Source organism: Arachis hypogaea, chromosome 12, assembly GCF_003086295.3.
Source record: "Arachis hypogaea cultivar Tifrunner chromosome 12, arahy.Tifrunner.gnm2.J5K5, whole genome shotgun sequence".
In the NCBI taxonomy this organism is placed as follows: domain Eukaryota; kingdom Viridiplantae; phylum Streptophyta; class Magnoliopsida; order Fabales; family Fabaceae; genus Arachis; species Arachis hypogaea.
The window spans coordinates 5,007,548-5,024,916 of NC_092047.1; the positions used below are offsets into that span (position 1 = coordinate 5,007,548).

The 17,369-nt window shown below is 33.9% G+C and overlaps 3 protein-coding genes across 9 annotated transcripts; 2 read left to right on the forward strand and 1 right to left on the reverse strand.

The window, feature by feature from the left end:
• The first annotated feature begins 5,780 nt into the window (after nt 1–5,780).
• Nucleotides 5,781–8,638, forward strand: LOC112726521 (laccase-6). The gene is made up of 6 exons (XM_025775935.3): nt 5,781–6,012; nt 6,269–6,420; nt 6,500–6,744; nt 6,857–6,985; nt 7,196–8,137; nt 8,223–8,638. The coding sequence occupies exons 1-6, from the start codon at nt 5,881–5,883 to the stop codon at nt 8,351–8,353; spliced, it is 1,731 nt and encodes a 576-aa protein (XP_025631720.1). The 5' UTR covers nt 5,781–5,880; the 3' UTR covers nt 8,354–8,638.
• On the reverse strand, nt 6,406–10,615 carry LOC112726522 (pyridoxine/pyridoxamine 5'-phosphate oxidase 2). Of its 7 annotated transcripts, none has more exons than XR_011868202.1 (9): nt 10,455–10,615; nt 10,264–10,313; nt 10,129–10,186; nt 9,779–9,811; nt 9,571–9,666; nt 9,145–9,312; nt 8,806–9,046; nt 7,174–8,338; nt 6,406–6,922 (listed from the first exon to the last, which is right to left on the reverse strand). XR_011868202.1 is itself a non-coding variant. In XM_025775937.3 (7 exons), exons 1-7 carry the CDS (start codon nt 10,536–10,538, stop codon nt 8,945–8,947), a joined length of 591 nt encoding a protein of 196 aa, XP_025631722.1. In that variant the 5' UTR covers nt 10,539–10,615; the 3' UTR covers nt 8,687–8,944. The 7 variants fall into 7 exon arrangements, 2 of the variants coding, with proteins under 2 accessions (XP_025631722.1, XP_025631721.1); XR_011868201.1 differs by having other exon boundaries at nt 6,406–6,979; XR_011868199.1 differs by having other exon boundaries at nt 6,406–6,979; nt 9,145–9,324.
• A 5,073-nt stretch (nt 10,616–15,688) lies between these two features.
• On the forward strand, nt 15,689–16,931 carry LOC112729546 (uncharacterized). The gene is made up of 3 exons (XM_025779720.1): nt 15,689–16,121; nt 16,216–16,643; nt 16,911–16,931. The coding sequence occupies exons 1-3, from the start codon at nt 15,689–15,691 to the stop codon at nt 16,929–16,931; spliced, it is 882 nt and encodes a 293-aa protein (XP_025635505.1).
• Nucleotides 16,932–17,369: the final 438 nt, after the last annotated feature.

Genomic DNA, 17,369 nt, shown 5'->3' on the forward strand with positions numbered 1-17,369 from the left:
TATATGATAAATATATATATATATATATATATATATATATATATATATATATAACAGGTTCTAGTTTTTGGATCATACAACAATATATGGTATACTAAGTTGATATGCATAGAAATCATGAAACCTAATGTTTAAGCCTCATATCCAGGATTATTCAATCCTTAGAAATGATGCATATGCAACAGGTTTTATGGCTACTTCTCTAACCTCTGAAACATAAACTTAGACAAGTCTAAGTTGACTCTTGATCGTTGAATATACCCGAGAATTTTCACCCATAACAAAAAAAATGATATGTATTGATTAACGAGTAAAATTTCTTTTCGATCCCTATTCTTTTATAATTTAGACAACTCGCATCTTAACAATTGAAAAATGACAATCTGTCACTTATTCTTCTTTTTCATAAAACACATGAGTCCTTGTGTGAGAATTTTTGACAAAGAATACGAAAAATGCTTACGTATGACATAATTTATATGACCTGACCTTCATCAGTCTTATGTGAATGATAATTATTTGATTAAGATTGTTTAACTCTTACATAATTATCAAAACAATATCCCAATCAAATGGTTATCATCTCTTTACAAGGTTGTTTTGATGACTATCTAGACAATAAACAATCCAATAAAATGATTATCATCTATGTAAGACAGGTAATGCTAGATCATACAAGCTAACATCATATGTAAATATTTTCTATCAATTTTTATTAGAAATTCTCATAAAAGGGCTCATGCGTCTAATAAAAAAAATATATGATACGAATTGTCATTTTCTAATTCTTAAGATGCAGATTGTCTAAAAAAAAAAAAAAGACAGATACGAGAAAGGAGTTTTACTCTAGATTAAATTAAAGGGTCACTAGAACAATTGCTTTTGGTATGCGTCACGCGTGGGTTCATCCTTGTTCTTGGCTTTTTTATATAAATAAATAATAAAAATACATTATTTACCAAAATACGCACGGACAGAAATTATTCCAAAAATACGCAGGACCAATTCAGGGTAGGCGACGGCGAAATGGAGATTCACTTCAAATCGTGTCCAACGGTCACGAAATGGAGCTAACATCTTCAGAATGCGTGCAGTTTCCCATTTTGCTCCTGGCATGCACGAAATGCCCAATCCAACCCTGGAGCCAACGAGTTGGGCAACATCAGCGGTAGCGCCAGCGAGTTGGTGACAAAGGAAATTTGTGTAAGTTGATCTGTGTTGTTTTCTTTGAAGAAAAAAAAAAACTAACATGAGTAGGGATGGGGCTAACGTTGGAAGAGAACCCAGTATACAGAGCAAATTACATTATTAAATTAGACTGGAGAAAAAAATTAAATGATTCAACCAAAGTTAAAAATATAACATGGATCAACTAGAAATGTATTTTTAAGTAATTCAAATCAAACTAATTCGAATTACAAATTAACAGTAATTCGAAGTTGATCAATTCGAAATATGCAGTTAAAATTTGTACGTAATTCGAACCTACTTGATTCGAATTATGCATGCAGGTTAATCCAGGGTAATTCGAATTACACTAATTCGAATTATAAGGGATGCAATTCAAATTACACTAAACAAATAAAATTATCTAATATATTGGACTAGCTCCATGTTAATCAGATTTTTTATTTCTATTATAAAATATAAAAAATTTTAATTTAAAAAAATTGTTATTTTTTAGGATTTAATTTTTTTATTGTGTTTTCATAAAGTTTACACAAAATTTACCTATCACATTGACTGAACTTATTTATTTACGTAAAGTTTGTTTATAGACTCAACAAACTTGTTTACGTTTTAATACGATTTGAATTGTATTAGTATATTTTTATTTTTAATCAATTTAATTTTATTTAAATAATTAAATTTTTAAATTATAAAATTTGTATTAGTTTGAAATTTAAATTTAAATAGAAATAATTTAAATTAATGATTTATAAAATTGTATATATTCGTATTATTGTGCTCATATGATTGACTATATTTATTCGATTTAGAAAAAATAACAGTATTATTTTAAATAAACAACCGATATTTTTTTTTTAAAAATATAATAAATATAATTAATCATATGAATACAATAATACGAATACATACAATTTTATAAATCATTAATTTAAATTATATCTATTTAAATTTTAAATTACAAACTAATACAAATTTTAAATTTTTTTAGTGTAATTCGAATTATCCTGAGTCAACCTGTATGCGTAATTCAAATCAAGTAGGTTCGAATTACGTACGAATTTTAGCTGTATATTTTGAATTGATCAACTTCGAATTACTGTTAATTTGTAATTCAAATTAGTTTGATTTGAATTACATAAAAACACGTTTTTAGTTGATCCATATTACGTTTTTGGCTTTGATTGAATCATATAATTTTTTTTCTACGCTGGTTTAATAGTGTGATTTGCTTGAGTATATAATCACATATATATTTTTCGAAGCCATTACAAGAAAAAAAATTTATCAACAACTCCAAAAATTTTAGAGAGAAAGAAGGTAATGACATAGAGAGAAATTTCAGAGAAGAGAATGGAGATATGACTCCTTTGGTAAACGGTGCACCATTATTTATATAGGCATAACCAACATCCAACTTCGTTGGCGAATCATCTCGCGTGCGGTACCACTGACTTGGGTTCATTTCGTGGATGCCTCCTTTGCTATGGCCATTTCGCATGCACCGGGAACTAAGTGCCCCCATTTCGTGGACGCCGAGCATGATATGATTGCTGCAGGTGTCAGAAACATTTCGTGGTTGCCAAACACGATTTGAAGTGAATCTCCATTTCGCGGTCGTCTATCCTGAGTTGGTCCTGCGTATTTTTGGAATAATTTTTGTCAGTGCGTATTTTGATAAATAATGTATTTTTATTATGTATTTATATAAAAAAGCCCCTTGTTCTTATTGAACACACATTGTTACATATTGAATACAATCTTTATACTTAGTACTTAATCTAGGTAAAAAGGTTCAAACAATTCCAAAACTGGAAATGAACACTAAAGTAGTAAAAATAAAAGATTGAGAAATATAAGAGTGCAAATGGAATTTTAGGCAATGAGGTAGTAGACATGAATTAACATGTCGTATATATATATACATGTTGGTCAAAGGTGTTCACATGCTATGTTGATATTACATTCCTCAAAATTTTAGTATATGAACCAATAAGGAATGCCAACATCACACGCTTGCTAGAAGCGTGGTTTAGAAGTTGCTATATACATATACCATGGCATGCATAAGACACAATAATCATTTATGTTGGCTTAGCTGGCTAGCATTAGCATGCATATTATATGTTTTCTTTAATTTGCTCTTCAAATGCTTCCTAAATAGCATTTTTTACACAGCTTCTTCACACGGATCTTTAATCATTAGAGTTTTCAGCTAAGCCTAAAGGGGATGATTTGATTTTGGTAGTTAGTGCATGAAAAATTTGATTAATAGTTTATAGTTGGGTTAATTTGTTGGTGTATAGTGTGTACCAATTAAACACATTATTTAGTTAAAATGACAAATAGTTGCAAAAACTTCTTCTTCTTCTTCTTATTATTATTATTATTATTAGAGAAAATGATAAATGTGCAGACATTTAAGTCTTCGAAGATTTGAAAATATATTTAAGTCACTGACCTTTTCAAAATTTGGACATATCGATCCCTCATGTTCACTTGGGTCTGTCAGATTTAACAGAAAAATCAAACATAACTCCCGTTGTATTGACCTGATTGATACGGATGCATACATGAGAAAGTTTTTAAAATTTGATAAATTAGACTCAGAAATCGATATGTCCAGATTTTAAAGAGGTCAAAGACTTAAATGCATTTTGAAATCCTCAAGGATTTAAATGTTCGCGAACCAAAAAGTCAGTGATCGATTTGTCCTTTTCTCTTATTATTATTATATGGATTGGACCTAAGATTTTGTAGATTCAATCTAAATTGAAAGTCTACTCGAATCCATTTTTAGTGGTTCATTCGTGAAGATCGGTCTTTAAATAAGAATAATAGAAACCAAGTTGGATTAGTTTAATGGTTAGTTAATTAGTCCCCTTAAGCAAGTGCCGGGGAGTTCGAATCTTGCATTATATATGTAGCAATCCATTGGCCAACGGTAAACCCTTAAATCACAATAGATTAGTCATTGATCTGTCAGGTTTAGGGATACCACGGAAAACCAAAAATAAATAAATAAATAAATAAGGATAATAGATGCTAAATCCGATCATCTTTTTTTTTTAACTCGTTGTATGTGTTATAAAGGTTGTCGAAGATTTTATCTGAATATTCCTTCTCAACAATCTTATAAGGTGGTAAATAAAAAAATCTATCTTGATATCTAACCTAATTAAACATATGAACACTATACAACCAAAATTGAACTAAAATTTGGGCATTTGTAGCATTTTTTTAAAAGGAATTATTGAGACTTGAGTAATGGTGGAAAGAAAAAATAAAATGAAAACAGAAGCTCCTTATCAATAAGTCCTAGATGTTTTCAGAAGTTGTGTAGTTTTAACTGAATGAATTGTAAGAAGAATGTTTTAACTTTTCAGATGAATATTGTTTGTGAATGAGATTCCATGCAAAACACATACACTGAAGGCATGATGACCAAGTGAAAAGTCATCTAAAGCAAAATCAATTAACCATAAAAAAGATGGTTAATAGAAATTATTCAATTTAAAAAATATATATATTCACAAGGGTGCATGCATGTATGTTTATAATAGTTTTGTTTTATAAATCATCCCCCAACAATGGTGGTGAAGGCGTGCATCAACTTTGCTTATGATTGAGAAAAGGGAAAATGTCCAACAAAAGCAATACAAAGAAACCTACCTTTTACTCAACTTCCCCTCTTAAAATACAAAGTGTGAATGGACGTTTTTGAGTTGTCTAAATCTTTGTCTTTTCAGAGCTTTAATCTAATTTATTTTTTTAAACTTCTTAAAAGAATGTTGTTGCTTTCTTGAATTGTTTATATGGTAGTAATCAATTTATAGCTATATATTAATTACTTGCTAGTGATAACTTCAGGAGATTAGAGAAACTCAACTATTTGATCATATGAAAAGTTAACTAATAAATTAGAGAGTAAGATGCTATGGCATAGATCCAAATTTTGTATGATAAGTACTTTTTTTTTCTTTCAATAATTAAAAAAGGTTGAGAATTTTAGTACACATTAGTAATCAACTTCATTAGAAAATGTCATCTTGATTTTTTTTAAGGTTTAATTACGCCGTAAGTTTTAACATTCATAGAGTTCGATAAACTGTTCTAAGGATTCAGTTACAAAAATGTACTCAACATAAGGCTGTGATTAAAAATAAATTTAAAACTAGATATCTAATTGGAAATTAGATTAATTTACAAGCTAATTAAACTTCTTTTACATGACAAAAACATTCTAATTTATGGAAAATAAATTGAACAGCAAGAAGTTTTCTGAATGTGGTGGTGGGGTTTGAAGACAGATAATGTTAAGCAAGCATGTCTGACCCTCTATTCTCAGTCAATGACATGATTTGCAATAGAAAATGTTGACAAGAAAGAAGAGAATACATAAAAATTAGAAAAAGGGTATGTTGTTGAAACCTTCCCTACCAATACCATTGTGTTCATGTTGAATAATAGCATTCCCCAACACCTTATTATCACCAACTCACGCTATAGGAATCATGAAAGCTGACAAATATTAGAAATATAGGAAATTGAAGAAAGAAAGAAAAAAACTTGCATACCCTTTTGATACTTTTGGCAAATAAAATAAGTAACTCTACCTAAGAGAAGAATTCCACTCTTTTAAAAGGGCTTCATTTTCATTCCACCTCAAGCCTCCACCACAATTACTCATTCATGAAAATGGCAAACTTATTAGTCATCTCATTTATGCTTTGTCTAGGTATGTTATCTACTACTATCTACAATGTGAAACTCATTGCTTGTGCAAGTTCCAATGGAATATCAACAAGGTTCTATGATTTCAAGGTATAATTTTATAATCTCAAAGTGCTGATTATAACACTATTTAACTTGGTAATGGATTGCAAGGAATGACTTAAATGCAGCAAGTTAAACTTAGTGCATGATAATTGAATGGTGTATATCTAGCAGAGGTTATTCTGCAAAGATCTGTACCATTGAATTATCTTAGTGTATGATACACCAAGTTTATCTTGGTGCATAGTAGCATTGTCCTAGATTGCAATGTTTTCAATGCTGTCTTTTTTTGCCACATGTGCAGGTACAAACTAAAAGAGTTACCAAACTTTGTAACACCAAGGATATTGTCACAATCAATGGCAAGTTTCCAGGACCTGTAGTTTATGCACAAGAAGATGATAGAATCATAGTCAAAGTTACCAATAAGACACCCTTCAATATCACAATTCACTGGTAATGCCATGCATTAAGTTGCTTTCAAAAGTATCAACATCATTCATCACTAACATATATTGAACTTACAAATTCTCAGGCATGGTATCCGGCAACAGTTATCGTGTTGGTACGATGGGCCGTCCTATATCACGCAGTGCCCGATTCAATCAGGACAAAGTTTCACCTATAATTTTACAGTGGCAAAGCAGAAGGGGACCTTCTTTTGGCATGCACATGTTTCTTGGCTAAGAGGCACAGCTTATGGTGCAATGGTTGTTTATCCTAAGGCCAATGTTCATTACCCTTTTAAGAATCCGTATCAAGAGCACATAATCTTATTAGGTAACTTACAAGATGCTCCTCCATTCCTTGGTTTTTGAATTCAGGTTGTTTCCTAGTTTCCTGTTCTCCATAATGTAATGCTGTTCTTGTTGGTTTTCTCAAAATATGGCAGGAGAATATTGGATAAAGGATCTCCAAGAAATTGAGCATTCAACTCTAGCAAGTGGAGGAGCTCCTCCTAGAGCAGATGCATTCACCATTAATGGTCATCCAGGCCCCAACTATAATTGCTCCACTAATGGTAATTAAGATGATAGAAGATAACAATTACTCCCATTGTTCACTTGGACAAAGTAGTACATTAAAAGATCAATGTATCTTAATACAATTTGCATATAAATACATTGGTCTTTTAATAATGAAATAGTTTTATCTAAGAGGAGACTTATTAAGAACAAAAGTAGTAACCATCATAGTTTTCTGTCTTACCTTTTCTTCCTCATCATTTCAGATGTCTATCAACTTGATGTGGTTCCTAGGAAGACATATTTGTTGAGGCTGATCAATGCTGGTTTAAACACTGAGAATTTCTTTGCCATTGCAAATCACAAACTAACAATTGTGGAAGCCGATGCTGAGTACACGAAGCCGTTCACCACGGACACGGTGATGTTAGGACCAGGCCAAACATTGAATGTCCTTGTCACTGCTGATCAACCCGTAGGGAAATACTCCATGGCTGTGGCGCCTTACAAATCAGGAAGGATTGTTCATTATCAAAACGTTTCAGCAATTGCTTGCTTCAACTATTTAGGAGCTGCATCTGATAGCTTATATTTGCCAGCTAAATTACCCAAACTCGACGACAAACTTGCCGTTAAGACAGTCATGGATGGATTAAGGAGCCTAAACCAAGTCGATGTCTTCAAAGAAATTGATAAAAACCTATTCATCACCATTGGATTGAATGTTCAAAAATGCCATTCAAAGACACCGAAGAAGAACTGCCAAGCCATGAATAATGGGGTGCTGGCAGCTTCGATGAACAACATAAGTTTTGTTAATCCGAATATTTCAATCCTGGAAGCATACTATAAGAATAAAAAAGGATCATATACCGAAGATTTTCCTGACAGACCATCTAAGTTCTACAACTTTGTCAATGGCGCACCTAATAACATTCCACATGACACACAGTCATTGAATGGGACTAGAACAAAGGTCCTTGAGTATGGTAGCAAGGTGCAACTCATTTTCCAGGACACTGGAACAGTAAACATTGAGAACCACCCAATGCATTTCCATGGCCACAGTTTCTATGTTGTAGGCTATGGTACAGGAAATTATAACCCTCAAACTGCGAAATTCAACTTAGTCGATCCTCCATACATGAGCACGATTGGAGTTCCGGTTGGTGGATGGGCAGCAATTCGCTTTGTCGCCAATAATCCAGGTAAAAATCCTTAGTGTATATCACACTTCCCTGTTAAACAACAGGACTTATTGATTTCTTGAAATAACTTTGATCATTTTCGCAGGCGTCTGGTATATGCATTGCCACATTGATATACACCAATCATGGGGGCTAGGCATGGTATTTATAGTTTACAACGGAAAAGGGGAATCCGAGTCCCTACCTTCTCCTCCAGCGGACCTGCCACAATGTTAGACAATCAATGGATCATAACAGATACTACCTCCATTTCAAAATAAATACCTTCTTTTTTTTTTTTTTTTGCAATGATTTTTCAAAGTACCAAAATGAAAGTGATATTTATTTTAGAATGGAGGGTATAGCACTAACAGATGGCTAGGACCTTTTTTTCTCATTCAGGTGTTCTTTAGTCTGTAACTGTAATACATGTCAATGGTTCATTTGTTTTAAAAGTAAAAACATTGTGGATGTAAAGAAACAAAATGAATAGATAAAATGAAAATCTTTTTTGTCCCTTTAGTTTGAGTCTTATATGGTTCATAATTTTAGAACAAAAACATAGAAATATGGATTGTAAATCAAAGTGATAAATAGTTATTCCACAAGATGTTATACACAAGAAGCTAATTCCAATCCAATCTATAATGGTTTGTATCAAAAAAGTACAGCATTAAACTTTTCAGAACCTTTACAGGCACAAATGCTGATCTATTGTATGTTGTATGATGAAAGTCTGACTGGAACATTCTGGTCAGTCCTGCCTCCTATACTCAAAACATGCAATGAATGGTCTAAAGTGAAGTCTAAATACGACAGTGAACTTGATTACGGGTTGACCCTTTCCATAACCCAGCTTTTGTCTGTGGCAGCACTAACAACTGATTTGAAAGTGAGCCTCTGATTACTCTTCAGATTCAAGTAATCAACCTGTAAAATGGTTGAAGCAAAAGTGAATATGCAGAAACCAAAAAAAGGTACATATTAATGCTAGACAAGGAGAGATATAAGTTATTTGTTATTACTACCTGATCTGGTTCTAGGATCAGCAGACAAAAAGCATCAACTGGACCGGTAGAAGGATCTAAAGATACTTCTGGCTGTGCTTGCTCGATTAGACGCGGAAGTCCAGGGTTCGGCCCTAAATATTGTGACCTTGATCTCAGTGAATTCGCAAACCATGATTTCTCTCTTTGCTGCAGTATGAACTGATATATTCAGGGAACAACATAGCATTTTTTAAGAAAATTTCACAACAAGAACTACTTAACAAAGCACTTATAAAACTTCTAAGCTTCTTTACATGGATAATCTGTTTCCTGTCACATTGTCTAATAATTCTTTTGCAATAGGTACATAGGATCATTCGGACACACTCAATCTTATAGATTGTAAAGGTAATAGCTACTTAACAGAATTTGATTCAACAATACCCATACAATTTCTCATCAAACCTGAAGTTTCAGTGGGTCAGGATTCACTCCGTCAATGATATCTATGTTCCCATGTATCCGGAATTGCTCCCAAGAATCTGTGAAGTACCAGCATATCTGAAAACAAAAACAAAAATTAAAATAGAAATAAAGTACTGAGTCTCATATTACATTCCCCTGAGCCTATATATACAAAGTGAACTTCATAGAAAGAAAAAAACAAAATCACCTCAGCAGAGGGGCAACGCTTGAGCTCTTCAATCTGCATTATAGACAAGCCAATATGGAATTCCAAGTAAGTACTTACTTTACAATGAAAACCATAACACTTTTTTTTTTTTTTTTCTCATTGTTTGTTTTAATGCAAATTCAACTTAAAACAAACACACTTTTAATCATGCCAATAACTATGCTAAGTAACATGATTAATATATATCCAAACCAGCTCAACCCTAGCAATCAAATTCCAAACAAAAGCTCAATTTTTAGTTCCAAAACTGAAATACAGTAACGGATATGAAGAGAACAAAAATGTAAAAAATTATTTTTTTGAAATACAAAAAAAATTAAAGAAGAAACCTTGCGATTGCGGGCATCAGTGTTGATTTGGATGTTATCAGTGTTGTCTTGGAATCCTCTGAAAAAAGCAACAAAATAAAAATTACTAAAAAAAATAAAAAATAAAAGGGAGCAAAGAGAAAGAGTGAAGAGAACCTGAAAACAACGGTGCGGTTGGAAGGTGTTCCGTTGGTTCCAACCGTTGCCTGAAATTCGTTCGCAACACACACAGAATTCATGAATGTAGTAAGTAATGTTGGGTTTAACGAAGCGATATTATAAATCTTTTTTGTTTCAATTTTTGTAAAATAATAATTAAAAGGAAAATGGAGCTAGAAATTAAGTACGAGCTGAAAGAAAGTAGAGTGCTTGAGATGAGAGTTGGATTCAAGAGCGTTCAGAAGGAGCTGCTTCCATGCCACCGTCGCCATTTCCGACGATGATTTTTTTTTTTTTCTCTTTTTAAGTTTTTTATTTTCTTTTTAAAATTTTTCGGTCTTAGGCCTTTAAGTTTTAACTTTGTTATTATTATTATAAGTAAGTTGAGTTAGTCCAGTAGTTAATTGATGAAAAATGAATTTTAAAATTTTTTGTTTTTAATATTAGAATGATAACGGTGTTTTTTTAAAATGTGGATTATTAGGTGTTATTCTCAAATATGGAATCATTTAATTAGAAAAGTAAATATTAGATCGTCCGATTTGTTAGGAATACAGAAATTGAACTGTTTGATTTATAAAAGTACAGAAATCGGACCGTTCGATTTGTGTTAAAAAATTAAAAAATTTGAAGTATAGAAATTGAACCCTCCGATTTGTGTACTTTCTACAGTATTAAAAAACAACAAAAATTACAATGTTAAAGTATATCACTATTTCTACTTCCACACTTACAAAAAAAGAGCCGTGAATTTTGTTTATTGCATGCAATAATTTACGAATTAATCCTTAATCTACCAGATTAAAAAATACCAAAATATCGTAGAAAACCAACACTTATTATTATTATTATTATTATTATTATTATTATTATTATTATTATTATTATTAGGGTTAAATACTTTTTTCGTCCTCAACGTCTTGGGTCAAAATTAAAATCATCCCCGACTTTTTTTTCTTATTAAAATAATCTTCAATGTTACAAAACGTTATAAAATCATCTTTTTGTCCATAATAATTTTTGAAATGACATAAAAACCCTTTTCTATTATCACTACCCACTCCACCCAGTACCCATCCAGTAACTCCACCCCTTCCCACCTAAAACAGAAAAATCAAAACGAAGAAAAGGAACAAAAGAGGGAGAAGAAAGAAAAGGAAAGGAAGAAGAGGGAGGTGACGGCAGGAAAGAGGGTGGCCGCCACCGTCGCGTTGTGGCTGTAGGACTTGTCGCGATGGGCTTGTCGTTCTTCATCTCTCCTCTGCTGGGGTTTGTCGCGCCGCCGTTGCTGGTGTTCCCCATCACCACCGTCGCCGGGGTTCAGCCGCTCCGTCGCTGCTAGGCCAACCCTCTACTGCTCCCCTCATCTTCTCTATGCATCTGCGGGCTTTCTCTTCGCCATCGTGGGGCCTAGGCTCTGGTTCCTCTCCCGTCACGCTATGTTCTGCTGCGCCGCCATCGCTAGAGTTTCAACCGCTCCGTCATCGCTATACAAGGGTTTTATTGCTCCCCCATTATTGCTGTACATCTGCTCTGTTTCTACTATTGTTGGCAAGGGTTTCGTTCTTCTTTTTTTATGTTTTTTTTTTAATTTTTGAAACATCATTTTTTTTCTAATTTTTTTTAATTTTAAATCTGAAATTACGATTGATGATTGCTGAATTGTTGTTTAATTTGAAATTTCTGTTAAATTTATTTTGTAATGTTAAATTGTTGCACACAAAATAAGGTTTAGGTGAAAATAAAAGGATTGAGGGTAGTGGATGGGTGGTAGTGATTTAAGACGATGAACTGGTAATAGAGAGAGAGGTGTGATAGTTATGGTGTCAGTGGTGATGGTTATGGTGGTAGTGGTGGTGGCCATAAAGAAAGGGAGAAAGAGATGCATAGCAATGGTAATGATGATGCAGAGGTTAGTGGTGAGGGTAGAAAAGGTTTTTCAATTTTTGCTTAAGGACAAAATTGTCTAAAAATTATTGTTTATGGATAAAAGGATGATTTTGTAACGTTTTGTAACGATGAGAATTATTTTAATAAAAAAAGGTCAAAGACGATTTTGATTTTGACCTAAGACGTTAAGGACGAAAAAAGTACTTAACCCTTATTATTAGAGTAAACACCCAACCCGGTCCCTGTCCATTTTTCATAAGGACAAAGCGATCCCTGTCCAAAAAAAAGGTACGTCCCGGCCCCTGTCTTTGCATTCCGTGAGACATGGCGGCCCTTCTGTGTCTTCCAGCGTTGAAAACAAACGGAATAAGCATACGTGTCACTTAACGGTGATGAGCTGGCTGCCAGGTGTCCTTGAAGTGCCAAGTTGTCAATTTAAAAATGGATAGGGGTCGATCTGTCCCTGCCTCCCAAATAAAAACGCTGTCGTTTTAGGTGGGGGATTGAAATGGTGTGTATAGTACATGCCTTGGGTTTCCATTTAACCCTTCTTCCCTTTCTCATAATTACAGAATACCCAAAATCTTTTCATGTTCTCTCTGAAGACTCTCTGAAGACGACAAAACGACAACGCTCTACCTGGCTGTGGAGCTGAGTAAGACGCTGACAGTGTTGCTAACAACGCTCCAAGTGAAGCTTCAAACAGCACCACTAACGGACTCCCTGACGATGTTGACAGAACTTTCTTGTGCAAGTCTTCAAGGTAAGTAACAGATTATTCAAATAAAATATTAGTTACATGGTGTATTGTTTAATTAGTTTTGGGTTTGTGAGTGTTTGTATTTTTGTTTTCTGGCTTGGTGTCGCATAACAAAGATAGAGTTTGGTTAGGCTCAATGTTGCTAATTTTGGGAAATTTTGCCATCAAGAGAGAAAGATGTTTTTCCTTCCTGCAATGTAATTCATATATAGAAAATAAGGTTCAATGAAATTCATATACAATTTGCAAGTGGATTCAAAATACATCGATTTGCTTGTATTAAAATCACAAACTCTATATATAACAACAAATCTTACAATATATTATCTTTATTCAAATTTTAATATATATAAACATTGTTATGATTAGTGTTTATAAAAGAGTTCACAGCAATTTTCTATTAAAGTTTAAGGCAAATATATACCTTAGCAAATGTTTATGTACTCTATTAAAATTTGATTTTTCCGTGAAACAAGAAACTAGTAAATATATACCTACATATTTTGATTATATTACATCATGCATAGCAGTGATGTTGAAATTTTTTTTTTGTGTCTCCATATATGTAATACTTTATTAGAATATATACATACTTTAACTACATGTACTCTATTAAAATATATATGTACTCAATTAAAATCACAATTATTTATGTAGAGGTTGTAATATAAAATATCATTTACTTTGTTTGTCTCAGATTGATGATTTTATGGTTGTTCCTGTATTTTATCATGGAAAAAGTTTCAAGAGAAATTCACATGGGTATTATGTTATGTTAATAGAAAAGTACATAAGTATCCATCTATGGATTCAGACTCTGTTAACTTTTTTATCTAAAAATTTTATTTAAGGAGTTAGGGTATACAACATATAAGGAGATGTATTGGTTTGAGCTGATGACATGGAAGTTGGGCTACATGTTATTAAAGGTGATGCTGAGATAAACGAACTGAGAAATGCTCAGAAGAGAAATAAGGGCAACAATGAATTTTATCTTTACTTTGATCACCTGATAGATGTTCGATGATGGTGTGGAGCGTGATAATGTTGTGCTGAGTGAATCATCATCATCTTCAGATGATGGATACGAGACCACAGAAGATGAGCCTTATAAGCCTCCTCCTTCTGGTTTTGAGGATACAGACAGCAATGATGAGAGTTTGGAAAAGAAAAAATATATTCAGAAGAAGAAGAGACTTTCACCTAAAAAGAAAGCTAGTCATGGCCTAAAAGTTTAAGATAGGGCTAGCCCAAATGTGGAGGTTGGGGCTGGTTCAGGTGGAAAGGATAGTATGGACACAGCTAAGAAAAATTCTATCCAAAAAAGGCCTTCTAAGAAGTATAAGGGCACTAGAAGAAAACATATTCTGAGAGATGGAAGATATAATGGAAGTAAGACTGACACTATAGGTGGTGGTTTAAATGGCATTGGAACTAGTTTGGGTGGCACATCCGGGAGTGTTGGGCCAACTATTGAGGAATTGGATTCGGATTATGACAAGTCATATGATTATGAAAGTGAAGCATTCAACAGCCCAATGTCATATGAGGATGAAGGGAGGACTGCATATGATGCCTTTAATGAAAAAACTGAGTACGGGGAGGTTGAATTTAAAGTTGGACAAACCTTCACTACAATGGAAGCATTCAAGAGTGCGCTGAAGGATTATTTCGTATATGAGGGTAAATATGTTATGTATCTAAAGAATGAGAAGCAGAGGGTCAGAGCAGCCTGTGCAAGTGAAAATTGTTCATGGCTAATATTGACATCATGGAATAGTGCACATGGATGTTTTCAAGTAAAAACTTTGTTCGATGAGCATAATTGTGGGAGGGATTTCAGCAGCAACCTTGCTGATAGGCAGTGGGTAACTTCAAAGTTAGTTAAGAGGCTTCTTACTCAGCCAGACATGAAGCCAAAGCAAGCTATGGAATACATGATCGAAGACTACAACATCCAACTGAGTGGTAAAATGATAAGCAGGGCACTTAAGGCAGCTAGGGAGGAGGTAATTGGCAACGAAGGAGCACAATATGGTAAGATTAGGGATTACCTTATGGAACTGCATAGGACAAACCCTGGTTCAACTACAAGATTAGACGTGATACCTCAGCCAGAGTTTCTCCCTTTGTTTGATAGACTATATATAAGTTTGGATGCTTGCAAGAAGGGCTTTATAGAAGGATGCAGGCCTTTCATTGGATTAGACGGTTGTTTTCTTAAGGGCTATTATAGCAGTCAGCTACTATCTGCAGTCGGTCAAGATGGCAATAACCATTTCTTTGTTATTGCATATGCAGTTGTGCCAAATGAGTATAAGGACACTTGAAAATGGTTCTTAACACAACTTTAGCATGACTTAGGTGATAGCACGGAAAGGGGCTGAAACTTTATATCGGACCAGCAAAAGATATTAAAAAATAGTTGTTTCATTTCATTCATTGTTGTTTATTGATATGCATTGTTGGTCTGAATTGTGAGAATCTCATACCTTATTATTTATTGATATGATTTGTTGGACTAAACTTGTTTAATGGCCTTTTTTATTTATTGATATGCATTGTTGGTCCAAATTGGGTTATTGGCCTGCATTGTTGGTTTTCTGGTAGGGATTGGCATTAGCCTTAAAGGACATATTTTCAAGGGCTTTTCATAGGAACTGCGTACTACACATTTGGAAGAATTTTATCAAGCAATTTAAGGACCAACAGACCAAGCAACTTGTATGGGATTGTGCACGTTGCACCACACAAATTGAGTTCAAGGCAGCTATGAAAAAGCTGAAACAGATCAGTGTTCCAGCTTGGGAATATCTTGATAGGTTTGATCCAGCTGCTTGGTCAAAGGCGTTTTTCAGTCCCGGACCCAAGGTTGACAATATCACCAATAATATGTGCGAAGTTTGGAACGCTAAGATAGTGGCATACAGGGGTAAGCCAATACTGACAATGTGCGAGGACTTAAGATGTTATCTAATGCGGAAGATGGCAGCACACAAAAAAAAGCTAGAGAAACATGTTAGTGCTTTAGCTCCAGTGCAGCAAAAAAGATTGGACGACTTCATTAAGCCAAAAAGCCAAAAATGGAAAGCTATCTGGGCTGGAGATAGTAAGAGAGTTCTTTTTGAAGTGCACTGTCGAAATCACAAGGTTGGGGTTAATCTTGAAGAAAGAACATGCACATGCAACCTATGGCAGCTAACTGGTAAACTTGTTTTCAATACTATTTTGTACTTGTAAAATTGTATATTTGTTATATAGGATTGATTGCATGTGGTAAATTGAATTCATGTCTATAGGTATGCCTTGTAGACATGCAGTGGCAGCTAGGTCTAAGATGGACCTTAGGCCTGAAGATTTTGTGCATAAGTGGCTGACAATGAAAGCAGTAAGAGCTACATACTCACATTGCATCAAACCGGTTAATAGTGAAGAGTACTGGGTACAATCGGATGCTCCTAAGACTCTTCCTCCTCCAATCAAAAGAGCTGCTCATAGGCCAAAGATGAAGAGAAGATCAGACCCGATTGAGAAAGAGATGAATCCAAACAAATGTAGAAAAACCTTTCAGGTCACTTGCTCAAAGTGTGGTCAGTTAGGACACTACTACAAGACTTGTACCAATGCACCTCAAGACCCGAATTGGAAACCTATGACAAAGAAAGAGAGAAGGACAAAGAAAGCGTCTTTGCAATTTGTAGAGTCAAGCCAAGCTAACACTCAGCAGGTATAATCCAACAAGTGATGACTCACTTTCAAAATATATTTAATATGCTAACTATCTTATAAATATATAGTTAAGGAATTAAGTGTCCTAATTAGTTGAGCCTTCTTGTGTTCCAATCTTGTGATTTGACAATTAAACAGGTTTAGCAAACAGGACAGAACAACTCAACTGCCAATGCTGAGGAAACTACATTAGATGCTGCTATGAGTTTATGCCAATTTAGGGTCTTTATTTGGCATAACACTAATTTATTTGTTATCTTAACAGTTACCATTTATGATAGACTAAGACAAAGAAGAAAAAAAAAAGAAGTTTCTCAAAACATCTGCAACAAGACAATCAGTGAACCATAGTCAACTAGTCTGCACCCCAAGCAGATGAGGTAAAAAATGGTCCTAAGTTAAATTAGTAATCTCTATTTAATTTAATTATGACCTTTGCTATGATCTTCTCTGAGGATAGCCTGCAACAAAATTCAACACCAACTCTGCACCATGCTTTAGGGAGAAGTAACCAATTGTGAGACCCACTGCTCCAACGAACCAAGGTGTATCAACAGGAGTATCAGTTGAGATCATGGCTGCAGCAACTTCAGGAACTGCGTCAAGACTTTTTAAGTTTATCCCCACTCCAGGGATTAGGCCTCCTAACAAGAATTGAGTAGTTGATCTAGTTTTAAAAGTTTGGAACTAGGAAGAATAGATAATTTAGACAATAACTTGTGGA